The sequence below is a fragment of the Cajanus cajan genome, chromosome 9, assembly GCF_000230855.2.
Source record: "Cajanus cajan strain Asha chromosome 9, NIPB_CcT2T_4, whole genome shotgun sequence".
NCBI classification, from domain to species: domain Eukaryota; kingdom Viridiplantae; phylum Streptophyta; class Magnoliopsida; order Fabales; family Fabaceae; genus Cajanus; species Cajanus cajan.
Genome location: NC_138525.1, coordinates 39,620,475 through 39,636,369, shown reverse-complemented (window position 1 = coordinate 39,636,369; position 15,895 = coordinate 39,620,475). Strand labels below are relative to the sequence as shown.

The following is a 15,895-nucleotide window of genomic DNA, read 5'->3' as shown; positions in this document are numbered from 1 at the left end:
ACCATCCTTCGTACTTCACTTCATGTGAGACCCATCACATGGTTCATGGTTATGGCCAATTTGATTAGTATAGGATTATTTTATTTTCCAATTTTACCCTTGTATTTTGGGGTATTTTAGTCATAGGATTTATTTTCTTTGTATTTCTCATTTTACCCTTGTATTATGGGGTGCTTTAGATGATTAGGGTTTTAATTTTGGGCTAGGGTGTTTTAGTGAGGAGGTGACGCATTTTTGGTGAGTCTTGGACATATTTTTGGTGTTAGAAAGGCTTAGGCCCAAGTGGAGGGCAAAGGTTACATGGACTTATCATGCACCTAGTTGTAGCCAATCTAACCCCTTAGATTCCATCCTTGGCCACCAAGTAGCATCTAGGGTTCATTTGGCATTGCATTTGGAGTGCATTTGCCTTGTGAATTTCGGCCATGCATTGCTCCAAATGCAACCCTAGATGCCTCCCCTCCTATAAATACCCAACACCCCACCACTTGTAAATACTTTGGATGTATATGAATTTGAGTGAGCATTCTTATGCCTCAAGTCCCTATCCTTAGTCCCTAGCTAAATTCGGCTAGCCTACCTTCATTCTCCACCCTTGGAGAGTGAGACCTAGAGTGGCCTCCACCTACCTTGGAGTGAGCCAACCTAAATCACCAAACACCATCACCTAAATAGCTTCCGCCAAACACCATCATTTTCACGCCAACTTCCTTTTCTTCACCATACACCTTCCTTTTGTCTACCTTGTTGAACCTAGATCAAGGGCCAAGGCTTCCTCTCCTTCATCTCTACGTCATTTCATGGAGAAAGAACCCATCATATAAGGTGTTTTATTTTGATACGGTTCTTTTTGTCATTAAATTATATATATGTTTTACATTGACTTTTCTTTCATATATCAATCACTATTTTTGTATCTTCAATAGAAGTGTGGAGATACAATTTTGAAACTATGATGGTAGAGTCCACTGTGCTGTCCCTGCAATGTGATTCCATATTGATCAAACTGTTGCTAATTCTCCTTCTTCTCGGTGGTGGCAGTGGTCACAACGAGTGCGAGGGAACGTCTTGTGGGCCTCAAGAACCTCTTATTAGGTTTCCTTTCCAACTCGTGAAGGGAATCGAAGATGGATGTGGTTATCCCCGCATTTGTCTACATTGTACGGGAAAAAATGAGACAATGCTTGTTCACGCTACAATCAAACTCCAAGTCAGTAGCATAGACTACGAAAATCACGAAATTGAGTTCACTGACCCTGAAAAGTGCCTTCCGAAGAAGTTTCAACAAATCAACAATTTTATCAATCGTTACAAATTTAAATCACCGTATTTGGAAGGAACAAACCACGACTTGAGCTTCTTCAACTGTTCTTCACAAGATATGATCTCGTGTCCGATTTATGTTTCTTCTTCAGACTATAGTGTCTTCCAAATATTTGACAACATGGACCCATCTTGTACCAAGATGTTCGACGTTATCACGCCAATGAGTGCAGATATGATGCTATCGAATTCGGTTAATTTGAGATGGTCCAATCCAGGTTGTGCTAAGTGTGAAGCGCAAGGCAAGACATGTAAATGGAAGAGCAACAGCACAGAAGGAGACATGGAATGTTTTGACTGCAAGGGCAAAAAAGGAAACCATATGCTTCGATCGTTTCTTTTCACCACATGTGAGAATAGACTCTTTCACACTACTTATCTCAAGTGAAGTGTCAATCTCTTTATTAATTAGTTAACTCTCCTGTATGTTACTCTTATTGTAGGTTCGATTCTTTTGGGGCTGGTGGTCGTTGCCCTCATTAAGATCGCCCTCTATTTTAGAAGAAAAGAAGAAGACCAAGCACGAGTGGAGAAGTTCTTAGAGGATTATAGGGCAGAAAATCCTGCAAGGTTTACCTACGCTGATGTGAAAAGAATCACCGGTGGTTTTAAAGAAAAGCTAGGTGAAGGGGCTCACGGGGCTGTGTTCAGAGGAAAACTTTCAAATGAGATTCTGGTGGCCGTGAAGATCCTTAATAACTCAGAAGGAGAAGGGAAAGAGTTCATCAATGAAGTGAGAATTATGGGAAAAATGCACCACATCAACGTGGTTCGTTTGCTTGGTTTCTGTGCCGATGGAATCCATCGTGCTCTTGTCTACAGTTTGTTCCCGAAAGGTTCGCTACAAAGTTTCATATTTCCACCGGATGACAAGGACCGTTTCCTTGGCTGGGAGAAGCTACAACAAATTGCTATTGGCATAGCTAAAGGAATTGAGTATCTTCATCGAGGTTGTAACCATCCCATTATTCATTTTGACATTAATCCTCACAACGTGTTGCTCGATGAAAACTTCACTCCAAAAATTTCTGATTTTGGCTTAGCCAAATTGTGTTCCAAGAATCCTAGTTTGGTGTCCATGACAGCTGCTAGGGGAACCTTGGGATACATTGCACCTGAAGTTTTCTCCAGGAACTTTGGAAATGTGTCTTATAAGTCTGATATCTATAGTTATGGAATGTTGTTGTTAGAAATGGTTGGAGGAAGGAAGAATTTGGACATGTCTTCTAAACAAGATTTCCATGTTCTGTACCCGGATTGGATCCATAATCTAGTTGATGGAGATGTACATATCCATGTTGAGGAAGAAGGTGATGTTAAAATTGCAAAGAAACTAGCTATTGTTGGACTTTGGTGCATTCAGTGGCGGCCAGTGAACCGTCCATCCATGAAATCTGTCATACAAATGCTAGAAACTGGAGAAGAACACGAGTTAACTGTGCCTCCTAATCCATTTAACTCAACAACTTCTACTTCTACCGGTGGACTCACTTCGTCAAAACAACCTTTGGAGTTGGAAGTCATTCAAGAATTAGAGAATGAATAGCTACTTTTACCCTCCCAACTTTTACAGTGGAAGAAAATGAATACTTTGTAGAAAAGTGTAGCATATATATTATATTATATATATATATATATATATATATATATATATATATATATATATATATATATATATATATATATATATATATATATATATATATATTATTTTATGTGATATGACTAAATAAAAACCCTAGTGTTTAAATGTATTTTATTTTCTCTTCAAAAAGGAAAAAAAAAAGTTAGTTGTTGTTTTTGTGGATGAAAATAAAATAAAGGTCGAATTTTCTTTTCAACTTTATCAACTTTATCCTTGGTTCTTTATAGTTAAAAATATTTTATTTTGGTTCTTATACATATTATTTGTGTTCATTTGTATTATATGGACTAAAAAGTAGTTTATGGAATTATATTCTGGTCCTAATTTTTTTTCTTTCTCTAAATATTTTAATCCTTATAAAATTTGTATACATTATTTTTATACTTATAAAGTGAGTAAATTTTATTTTAGTTCTATAGAATATTTGATTTTTAATTTTTATCTCTAAACTTTAAAATCAGTACTATTCTTTTATCCTTAATGATGCTTTTATGATAAATAAATAATATTTATTTTAATAACTTATAAAATAATTAAGATTTCATACACTAATATGATATCATTAACAATTGTGGATAACACATGAAATTATCATTTAATTTTTTAATAAATAAATAAGTAGTTAAAATAATTATATAATACTATGGACTAAAAACAATAAGACTAAATTTTAAAGGATGAAAAAAAATATTTTATATGAACCAAAATAAAAACTAATTCATTTTTAGGGAAAAAAACATATTTAAAGTCTTAAAAGAAATAAAATTAGAAAAAAAGAACATAATATCTATAGTGACAAGAGTGAATTATTTTTAATTATAAAGACTAAAATGTAAAATTGATAAATCTATAAGAATAAAAAGATAGTCAAACTTGTATTAAATTATTAATGAATTAATATTGCTCTTACTTCAAATTTGGTGGCACTGTTAAGGTCTAAAGTCTACTTGCCAGGAAGTACAGGGGATTGGTTCAAGAAAAAGAGAAAGTTTCCTTGTTTAATTTACAGTGAAAGAGGGGAATAATATAAATGAGAAAGGAAAAAGGAGAACTCCCTCGAGTCTTGAATATGAACACAAGAAAATCACATGATGTTTTATTTCTAAAGAATCCTTTTATTTATATGAAATTTCGATGAAGAATAATTCAAGAAAAGAACAACTTTTTAAATTAAATTGGTGAAATTAAATGTTATTTCCTCTGGACCAATATATAAGTAAAAATGAGTTATTTCACACATTAAAAAATTATTAAATACGTTTAATTTTTTTACAATTTTTAAATAAAATATACATTATATTAACTAAAATATCATTAACCACATTTATAATAAATAATATTCTCATTTATTATCATAAGAATATTTTTGGATTAAAAATATTAAATATAATTGATTTTGATTTTTTTTTTAATTTTTATCTTTCATTCCAATACTTATATATAGATACAGTACTAACTAATTTTCTTGATTAGCATATATCATTTTTTTTCTTTATGTATGAGATCCACCGGGGGAAAGACCAAGACAAAAACTAATTATCATAATCACTTTCGAGTATCAATTAAAAATTATTAATTTGAAAGATATATTTCACTGCAAGTCAAAGTCCACGCATAACATTCGGCCCACGGATAAAAATCGTGCAAAAACAAAAGTATTGAGCCAGCATAAAACTTATCAACAAGGACCACAAGCACAAGGATATTAATTAATCAAAGTCTTCTTGCCATAAGTCTATGATGTGGTCGTCTTTTGGGTTCATTGATTATGTATGTACTGTGTTGTATGGAACTTACACTTGCGTTTGCCAAAGACTAATAAAGGTAAAGACTATCGTTATAGCCAATGACTAAATTTCTGTCTAAGACTCGCATCATATTGTAATTAAAATACTTACAGAAAATTATAATAAGCAATATTAATAACTAAACAAAAATTCGAAAATACATATACACAAAAATGTTATACAGCAACTTAAGAAAAGATTTAAAGGTGTGTTTCGTAAGAAGAATTTTTTTTAACAAATAAGATGGATAAAAATAAGGAAAAGGTAAAAGAAAATATATGTATGAGTGAAAAATAAAATGATTTAAAAAGTGTTTGTTTTAAGAAAAACATAAAACTATAACAAACAAAGAAATAAGAATAAGAATATATTCAATTTATTTAAATAATATAATTGGTTTTCATCATGTGTAAATCAATTTTAAAAAAAGTGATAATACATTTTTCTTGATTATTATAAAAAATTTTACTAACATAAAGAATAATTGTTAATATATATTTTACCGATTACCGATAAAAAAATTTATAGTTATTTTTATTATCACTAAAAATAATATTAAATGCTACTAAAATTTTATATTTTATGGCCGTGGATTGACCTATTCGCTTTCTCACCCCATTCTTAATGATAACATAATGAATTACCTCATACTTAAATTGAGGTTAAAAATGTTTTATTTTTATAAATAATTCATCATCAGTCCTCAAGAATATTGAGTGGTATCATAACTAATTTATAATTTTATTTATGAATGTATCTTAGTATTGTTGTAATATTTTTCTGTGTAATTAATTAAATCAATTTTCGTTTGTTGGGTTAGAAATTAGAAACTTGGGGCTATAATTTAGACTTTAGAATCATATAAAAATGTTAAGATTTGATTGAGTTATGCAAGTTATAAGTTCAACCTCCATTCTAATGAGCGAAATATTAATTTTTATGTTGTTAGTCATGTGAGGTAACCTTAACGACATTTTTAGGCTTCATGTTCTTCACAAAGGTTGTAGATTTGAGTGTTAGATTTCTAATGGATTTAGAATCACACAAAAAGGATGTGTATAACTCAAGTTATGGTCAAAATAGTGAGTAGAGGTCAAACTGTCAATATTTACAGTGCCCGAAGCGGGTATTCTATTTTAGTTTGTGTTTTTGACGTTTTGGGACTCCCTTTTTTGGCATGTTTATGATATTTTATGATTTCTTAGTGATGATTTATAATACTTATGATATGATTGAATGAGTTTGATGTAGGATTGTGAAATATGGTATTATATTGATAGATTTTGATGATGGATGTGAATCGTATGATGTCCAGTAATGGCTATTGTATGAAGAGGTATAAATGGTTTGTGTTGGGATGAATGTAAATTAATTGTGAATTAAAGATTGATGTGTATGAGGAGGTTTTGGAAGATATGTGTATGACTTATTGTGGAAATGTTAGTTGTGCATGTGATGTGGAATTGAATTGTGAACTATGATGTGATGATTGGGCATAGTCGTATGTGTGACACCGGGCTGTAAGGGCATGCATGTGATATAATGCTATTTATGTGCTATTGTGGGAATGGTCGTATGCGTGATACGGTACTAGATGCGTGATGTGTTGGTATAGTCATATGCGTGATATCGGTATCGATCGATAGTGGAATGCATTGGCATAGTCAAGAGTGTACATGATTCTAGGTGTGTGATGTGATAGTAGGGGCGTGTACGTGATACGGTACTAGATGTGTGACACAGTGTATATGTGCAATTTGTTTATAAGCACATATGTGGATTTTACATATCTTTGAAACTATTTACGAACTTATTTACTTTCTAAATTTTATTTTAAATTGATTGGATATTAGAAATGTATTTTCTTTTGGATATATGAACCATTTTACCTATGTTAAATTGATATTTCTTTAATTTACTTTATTATGTATATTGAGGTAGAATGAGTGTCAAATAATTCATTATGTTATCATTAAGAATGGAGCGAAAAAGCAAAGTGGTGAATTGAATAACAAGTAAAAACAAATTATGTAACAACATGAAACAAAACCAAAACTTTCTTTACCATGAATGGTATCATTATCAAAAATTAGGCTTCTAAGTTCCATAAACTATAATTTCACCATCAAATTTTACAATATTATGTGTGTTGACTCAACCATAAGACCTTATTCTATGCTTGTTGCTATGAAAATTAAAGGGTGAAAGTGAAGAAATTAATATAGAAGAGATGATAATCATTTCTTATTTTGTAATGAAGAGAAACTGAAAAGGAGAAAAATAAAAATGCAAGTCTTGCAATTTTTTTCTCTCAACAAAACTATGTTTAAATGAATAGTAGAACACATTTTTCGACAAAAATAATTGATTATTTATTTTGATATATGTCGCAACCCGAAAATTTCCGATCTCGCGACGTATGGTTTAGACATCCTTTTAAAAGTCTCATTAATTAAGGAATGCCCGGACACCAGACTAATCCTTAATTAATGGTTTTTGAAAATAGGTTCATGGAGTCGCCACCAATATTTTACTCAAAACATTGGAAAAAGAAAAGGTTTTTTAAAGATCCAACTATGGCCTTGATAACCAGAATTGGGTTCGGGGGTCGATTACGTGTAGGGAAGGTATTAAGCACCCCTACAGCGCCCTCAATTGGTACCCTATGATGAAGTTAACATTATAAAAATTAATAAATTAAATATTGAATCCCCTTTATTAATATTTATTTACATGCTTAAAATATAAATCATGCTTAAAATATAAATTAAGCGATTAACCCTAAAATATCTACATTATGATGTTTATTATAACAAAAAAAAAAAGATAAATATAAGAAATAAAAGGAAGAGAAGAAGATTAGCTGAAATACCTCTTGAACAAGCTTTATTGAATCTTCAAATATGAAAAAGGTGTTTTGTGGTGACCTTTCACACTACAGTATGCCTCACAAATCTCAAGAAATACAATAGGAGGGAGAGAGAATATAGAGATGCGACACAAATCTCAAAAAATATAATAGAAGGGAGAGAGATAGAGAATTTTCGTGCTCAAAGGAGTCTTATTCGAAAGTTCTCTGGCCGCCCGGTGAACTGTGCCCAAGACTTCAATTTATAGGGATCAGCAGTGGGCCAGAAACGGCCTATTCCGGTTTCGGAACGGCCCGTTCTGGCCCAATTATTATGTGTAAATTTCGTATCCTGGAACGGCCCGTTCTGAAAACGGAACGGCCCGTTCCAGAGTAGAAAGTAACACAAATTTTCCTTTTACAGAACGGCCCGTTCCATATTTGCCTTGTTTGGAACGGCCCGTTCTGGTATTGGAACAGCCCGTTTCACCCAAAATATTTAGTTGATTTCAGTTACGTTGGAACGGCCCGTTCCGGGGTTCAGAACGGCTTGTTCCGATTTTGGAACGGCCCGTTCCGGGCTACAAAAACCACCTTATTTGGCCTTTAGGCCTTCTGATGTCTTGTCTTGTTGTTTGCCTACTTCGGAAGCCCCTTCCCTTCGTAATGGAGGTCCATTTCTTTGTTTGTGTGCCCCCCGGACGAAATTAGGTGTCTACAGCTTCCCCTCTTTACTTGTCCTTTGGAGTAGCTATGTGTTGCTTTTCCAAAGGCAAGTAAAGACGTAGACATTTCGTCCGAGTCTCCTCCTCGTCTCTTTGGTGTTGGCGCTTCTACGTTCCTTCTCTTGGATAGGTGTATTCGCTCGTGTCCTCGCCCTTTAGAGTAGTTGAGTGTTGGTTGCATACTCTATTGGGTAACAAGGCTAACAAACTGTACACCTGATCTTCGATCTTCAAGTAGATGCTCCATTATGTCTCTTGTGATAGTGCGTTCTTTTATTTGTAGCTTGTTGAAGAGGGAGTCTTTTCGTAGCTTAGCTTCCTTCACGGCTTTGTCGTATACCGGATTGGGAGATGACTACAGTCTCTCCAGACCTTTCCCTCACGGCTTTGTCGTATACCGGATTGGGATGTGAGTACAGTCTCTCCAGACCTTTCCCTCACGGCTTTGTCGTATACCAGATTGGGATGCGAGTACAGTCTCTCCAGACATTTCCCTCACGGCTTTGTCGTATACCGGATTGGGATGTGAGTATAGTCTCTCCAGACCTTTCCCTCACGGCTTTGTCGTATACTGGATTGGGATTTGAGTACAGTCTCTCCAGACCTTTCCCTCACGGCTTTGTCGTATACTGGATTGGGATGCGAGTACAGTCTCTCCAAACCTTTCCCTCACGGCTTTGTCGTATACCGGATTGGGATGCGAGTACAGTCTCTCCAGACCTTTCCCTCACGGCTTTGTCGTATACCAGATTGGGATGCGAGTACAGTCTCTCCAGACCTTTCCCTCACGGCTTTGTCGTATACCGGATTGGGATGCGAGTACAGTCTCTCCAGACCTTTCCCTCACGGCTTTGTCGTATACTGGATTGGGATGCGAGTATAGTCTCTCCAGACCTTTCCCTCACAGCTTTGTCGTATACCGGATTGGGATTTGAGTATAGTCTCTCCAGACCTTTCCCTCACGGCTTTGTCGTATACCGGATTGGGATTTGAGTATAGTCTCTCCAGACCTTTCCCTCATGGCTTTGTTGTATACCGGTTGGGATGCGAGTACAGTCTCTCCAGACCTTTGTTGTATTTTGAGGAAACTGTCGGTGCCCTCATTGGTTTGCTTGGATTTTGGTAGATATTGCCCCAAGGATGTTGGGCAGGAGGTGTGTCGTGATGCCTCTATTTTGGGCTGCTTTTGTCTTTTGTTCAGATGTTGTCAATTGGAATTTGTGTTTCCTTTTTGGCTTTTCTTGTTGGTGTTGTGGGATGAAAGACTGCCCCTAGGTGGATGGGCAGGAGATGTTTGATGTGCCCCTATGTTGGTGGGCAAAGTGGATGGGTGACGGGAATTCTGGTATTGCCCCTGTTGTGTAAGTATTGTGATGCCTCTCCAGGCGCTTGCTTGTGGTAGGTTTCCTTTTTCTGAATTTCATTTTTGTTTAGCTTCGGCTTTTTCATATTTGAAGCTTGCCTTTTTCTGCTATTTTTTCTTAAATGCTTTGGCTTTTTCAACATGTACGAAACTTGCCTTTTTCTATTTTATCTTTTGTTGTCATCATTGGTGGAGGGATCCCATCCCATGATGATGTTATTTGCTGAATCTTTATTAATGAGTATTATTTCGGAAGCCACTCCTGGCTTTGGTGAGGAAACCATTCCTAGTCTGGCATTCTCTTGGATTATCTTTCATTTGGTGAAGAAGTAAGGCGTGGTGGCCTCTTCATGCTTATAGTTGCTTGCTTGGTTGATTCCATTCTATTCCACTACTGATGTGTCTTTGCTTAGTGGGCACATAGAATCACTTGGGGTTTTTGTTTGTCACCGTTTCGACTCATGCTTGGCTTTTGAGCTTTTACGAGTGCTTTGTCCTGATGACTCTTCTTGACCCATAGCAAGTAGAATGCATGGATGCAAAGAAAATGCAAGACAGGAATGATTCTTTTATTTATTCTATTTTTTTTGTGTAACGCCCTTCCATATGCCCCTACCTCATATGCATGCGATGCAGTTTATGCTCATGTATTTGTTCCTAAACATGCAATTCAATTTTTTTGTTGAGAAATTAACCTGTGCGCGTTAAGGTTAATGTTGACGATTCCTGTTTAACCATGTCATTTGTGATTATCCTCGGGATATGTTCTTTTGAACTCAAGGTTTCAGTGGCTCCTTGATTATCTAGTCGATGTGTAGTCAAGCGTCTCTAACCTCTATTTGAGGACATCTCGGCCTTCCCTCTGTGAGTATTCACTGTGCATATTCCGTGTATTTTTCGGTACCATTTTAATGCCATAAGGGTTAAGAGAAAAGAAAGAAGGGATGTTTGTATTTATTATTATTATTTTTTTTTTTTAAAAGGGTTGTTAGAAGGGGTTTTCTCAAAAGGGGATTTTAGAAGAATGGCTAGCCAAGGTAAGCTTTGGTGTTTAGGGTTATCAAACAAAATGTATTCGCTACAAGGAAGTTATCATTGTGTTTTAGCCTTTTTGGAAAGTGGAGTGATGACCTGGGGTTGTGCTTTGTTTAGATGATTCCCTGAGCCGCCTTTCAGTTTTCAACTCAGAACGCTGCTTTGATGTCCTAGCTTTTGCCTAGGTTACTTGAGATGTGTTCCCTAGCGGACACTTTCTTTGGATCCTTACTTTTGCCTAGGTTTCCCTTTTTGGATTGTGGGTTGCCTAGTAGATCTTGCCCTAACTTTTGCGCAGCCCCCTTAGTGGGTTTCCTGCCGGGCCTTCATTTTTTGCAGCACTCATGAGGTATGGGATGTCTTTATTTTATCAAACCCTAGTCATGTTTGAATTCTGATTGTTCATTTGTTATCCTTTCCATGCTATTATTGAGTAACATCTTTGTTGCAAATGCATTTTGTTTGTTAAGGGTTGATGGATGAGGCCTAGAATGGATATTTAGAGGGAGAAGAGAAACAAAAGAGTGTTATGGCATTTAAAATAGTACTTTCAATTTACACGTGCCCCTTTAACAAAGCTCGAAGGCCCGGGCATGCCCCGAGTTCGTGATTCGTACACAGAGAGATAGACAAAGGTTGCCCCCTAGAAAGTCATGGATGATTTGATAATTTCAAAAAGACTGTTCCGCTTGATTGGACGTCGGTGTTTCGAACTGGGAGTGAAATCTTTATGAATTCTTGCGTTCGAAGGAAATACTCGAGCCACCTTTCGATTTTAACTCAGAGAGACATTTTTATATATCCCTAACTTTTGCATAGGACGTATCCTATCGGGATTTTAATTCTTTTTTTCTTTTACCCTAATTTTGCCTAGGACGCCCTTTACGGGTTTTCATCCTAGCGGGTTTTCGTCGTGCAATGTCTTTATTTCTCAATTGGATTTTGTCTTGTGATTCCCTAGAAGCAAGGATTCGTCCATTCTTGAGCATTCCTCTTATCCCGACAATTGTCATTTCGTCATGGGAAAGTCTCGCTGTTTGAATCGTCGATTTGGGTGTGTGATGCCCCTAATTACTGATAAGTGTTTCCCGATTTGATGTATCAGGTTCGCATTTGATTACAGTAATTTCCATTATCCGGCTAACACGCACAAATTAGATTTCCCTTTTTATTCGTATTTATTATTTACAAGGAAGACGTGTTATCTATATGAAACATAAAATAGGATGCAAAGACATATGAGAAATTCAACGGATATCATTCTCATTGATTTTTGTTTAGAGAACATTCTTTGCATACTATTACATGTGTCTTCCATTTCTAATGAATATATGCTAACGTACTATCCTAGGAGATGCATGATATTTATTTTTTGCCTAGATTTTATCATGTTTTTAACTAAGAGTTATGATGCATGATTTTTTTTGCTATATATATATATATATTTTTATTTTTTTTGAAATAAACTACCCTATATGATGCTTTAGAGTTAGGGTATACAGAAGGGAATTAAAATTTTTATCATATTTTTTTTATTGATATCTACTTGTTTGTAATTCTTATCTATTTGAAATAAATAAACACAAACAAATGCAACACGCATATGCTCAAACAAATGTACACCCGCGAATAGTCACGTTTAAATCCTTGGTCTGTGGTCCCTGCAAGAAAAGTGCATTGTATAGGACGGTTCTAATCTCACTGGTCTTAAGGCCCCCAAGGTGCCCCCATTATAGGGACCCAGTATCTCTGTTGCCGTCACCTGACAAACTCTAAGGTCTATCGCAGTATTTCGGGCTAGAGTAACCAGTTATCACCTTGAGTGTGATTTCCGACAAGGCTCGCAGGCTCCAAAGCCAAACTTGGGCCGGTCGTACGTCAACCACTCCCTATGTTTATTACCCTCATGCCCCCGGGTGTAGGGGGAACTGTTGTGTGCAAAGATTTGTGTACAATTTTATTCAAACAGGTGCAAAATTTAAATAAACAAACAAACAAATATTAAAGCCAAACAAATAAAACAAATAAAGTAAAGGGGAAAAATATTTAATTTATTATTTTTATTTTATTAACTTCATCAATTAAATGGGCCTAACCCTCTTTAAACATCCCTAGCAGAGTCGCCATCTGTCGCAACCCGAAAATTTCCGATCTCGCGACGTATGGTTTAGACATCCTTTTAAAAGTCTCATTAATTAAGGAATGCCCGGACACCAGACTAATCCTTAATTAATGGTTTTTGAAAATAGGTTCATGGAGTCGCCACCAATATTTTACTCAAAATATTGGAAAAAGAAAAGGTTTTTTAAAGATTCAACTATGGCCTTGATAACCAGAATTGGGTTCGGGGGTCGATTACGTGTAGGGAAGGTATTAAGCACCCCTACAGCGCCCTCAATTGGTACCCTATGATAAAGTTAACATTATAAAAATTAATAAATTAAATATTGAATCCCCTTTATTAATATTTATTTACATGCTTAAAATATAAATCATTCTTAAAATATAAATTAAGCGATTAACCCTAAAATATCTACATTATGATGTTTATTATAACAAAAAAAAAGATAAAGATAAGAAATAAAAGGAAGAGAAGAAGATTAGCTGAAATACCTCTTGAACAAGCTTTATTGAATCTTCAAATATGAAAAGGTGCTTTGTGGCGACCTTTCACACTACAGTATGCCTCACAAATCTCAAGAAATACAATAGGAGGGAGAGAGAATATAGAGATGCGACACAAATCTCAAAAAATATAATAAAAGGGAGAGAGATAGAGAATTTTCGTGCTCAAAGGAGTCTTATTCGAAATTTCTCTGGCCGCCCGGTGAATTGTGCCCAAGACTCACTAGTGCAAAAATTGGATTTAAAATCGGAGTTTTAAGATCGGTTACAAGGTAACCGATCCTAAAAGTGATGCGGTGGCAATTTTGTAAATAATATGAACATTTTTAAAATCGGTTAAAATTTAACCGATTTTAAAAGTACTTTTAAAATCGGTTATTTTATGACCGATCTTAAAAGGTATGTCTGACACAACTTTTAAGATCGGTTCAAATATAACCGATTTTAAAAATTATTTTTAAAAATTATTTTTAAAATCGGTCACAATTTAACTGATTTTAAATCATGTCTTTTTTACTACTTTTAAGATCGGTTATATAGAAACCGATTTCGTATGTGACATACAAAATCGGTTCTTAGATAACCGATCTTAAATATCCTTTTCCACTCTCTGCTTCGTTCGTTCAGGTTCGTTTGTTCGTGTTTCAGGCTTGTTGTTGTCCTTTCCTTCATTCGTGCTTAGGGTTTCTAATGTTGTTCTCCATTGACATTTTTGTTGTTGTCCGTTCGTTGTCGCAAGGGGTGTTCTTCGTTCAGGTTAGCAAAGAGACAGCTCTCCGTTCGGGTATGCACAGAGACCCATATGCTTACCCGTGTTGCAGCCCCTTCTCCTTCTCCATGAACAACATTAGGTTTCGTTTACCCATATGCATTACGTTGAACAAAGAAACTGTGCGCGCCCTGAAATCGCCACCCTTCTCATTCTCCGTGAACAACATTAGGTTTCGTTGCAGCCACTTCTCCTTCTCCGTGAACAACATTAGGTTTCGTTTACCCATATGCATTACATTGAACAAAGAAACTGTGCGCGCCCTGGAATCGCCATTGTTGTATAGCTTAAGCACCATCAAGTTTCGTTTGTTCGGTGACCAGCGTGAGCCATTTCCCCCGAAGAAGTGTCTCTCGAAGCATCATCTTCTTCTCCAAAAGCTTAAACGCCATTGTTGAAACTGTGCGCGCAAGGAACCCTAAATCGTTTAAGGTTTGGCTGCTCTAAACCTAGAATCACTTCTTAAAATAGAAACTGTGAGGTTAATTTTCTATTTTAATACATATTTTAAATTTTTTTAAACAAAAACATGAGTAATTGAATTGAACTTGTTTGCCTCCTCTTGGTTTTAATATACAATTGTATACATAATGCAGAAACATAATGTTGCAAATCAGAGAGAGCATTTGATCTTACTGCTTGCTAATGTTCACATAAGACAATTTCCAAAGCCTGATCAACAACCAAAGGTCAGTTATTAATTGAACTGTTCCTTATTTTCAATTTAAGATTTTGTAGAAGCCATGTTCATTTTTATTTAATACAAAAAGTTAAACAAAAGAAAGAAAAAAAACATGTTTAGTTGGTTGATCCAATGGTACAAGGTGCTATACAGTATTAACTTCTTTTATTATGTCCTTTCTTCTGTAACATCATCCAAGGATTTTACTATTTTGTTTACAGTTTAATCTTGGAAGGTTGATTCAGTCTGTTGTGCCCAGTTTAATACATAAATTTGAATGCTTCTTTGAACTTGTAGAAATGCACTTTGTATGCTTTGGGCTTTGGAGGGAAGAGAAGCTTGTTATACTTAATGTTTTCAAGTTGTAGTGTTAATCTGCCTTGTAATTTCTTTTGTTGATAAGATACTGTTCCAGCTAATTGTTTCTTTCTTCATGCTGCAAATCCTCTGCCTTCCTGCTGTGATTCTTTTTATTTATTAAATAAAAGTATAAAGTATGTAATTTTTGGATTTTTATGGATGTTTTGATGCTTTTATAAACTGCTTTACAGACTGACGCTCTTGTATGCTTGCTTCCATTAATTGGATCTTCAAATCTCAGGTAACATATTCTGTTCCGTTATTTTAAATTGGAGTTGCGGCTTCAGTTATACTTTGATTAAAGAAATTGCGGTAAAATATGGCTTATGCAGCCAAATTGCAGTTGCAGGGTATCTTAAACCACAACATTGTGGTGAAAATTGCAGTTGTGGACTTCAATTTCAAATCACAGTTATTCTATCAATGAAAAAAAATTGTCAAAAGTTCCTACCTATGTTAGATATCCCAGATTCTCAAGTATGGGACTGATTGTGTTTATTTTCATTGTAGCACTGCCTGCTTGGTGGGCATCACAGGGGTTCTTGCTCCACTCCTTGAGGAGACTATATTTCGAGGATTTTTTATGACTTCCCTGACTAAGTGGTATTGGTTGCTTTCATTCCTTGAGAGTTAATACATGGTTATTTTAATATCATTTATGCTATTTATTCTCTTTTGAGAAATAGATGAATTATCTGATTTTGTTTGTTCATGCCAAATATATAGAGGGGAG

The 15,895-nt window shown here is 35.3% G+C and overlaps 1 protein-coding gene across 2 annotated transcripts; it reads left to right on the top strand.

Moving 5' to 3' along the window:
- Positions 1–17: 17 nt before the first annotated feature.
- Positions 18–2,927, top strand: LOC109799264 (rust resistance kinase Lr10). 2 transcript variants are annotated; one of them, XM_083063993.1, is made up of 3 exons: positions 18–825; positions 1,042–1,673; positions 1,767–2,927. In XM_083063993.1, the coding sequence occupies exons 2-3, from the start codon at positions 1,181–1,183 to the stop codon at positions 2,867–2,869; spliced, it is 1,596 nt and encodes a 531-aa protein (XP_082920119.1). In that variant the 5' UTR covers positions 18–825; positions 1,042–1,180; the 3' UTR covers positions 2,870–2,927. The 2 variants fall into 2 exon arrangements, with proteins under 2 accessions (XP_082920119.1, XP_029127221.2); XM_029271388.2 differs by lacking the exon at positions 18–825 and having other exon boundaries at positions 849–1,673.
- Positions 2,928–15,895: the final 12,968 nt, after the last annotated feature.

Bases quoted from the DNA above. Each gene is read 5' to 3' on its own strand.
- LOC109799264 (XM_029271388.2), top strand. From the start codon at position 953: ATGATGGTAGAGTCCACTGTGCTGTCCCTGCAATGTGATTCCATATTG. The intron at 1,674-1,766 runs GTGAGAATAGAC...CTCTTATTGTAG, and splicing joins ATCGTTTCTTTTCACCACAT to GTTCGATTCTTTTGGGGCTG.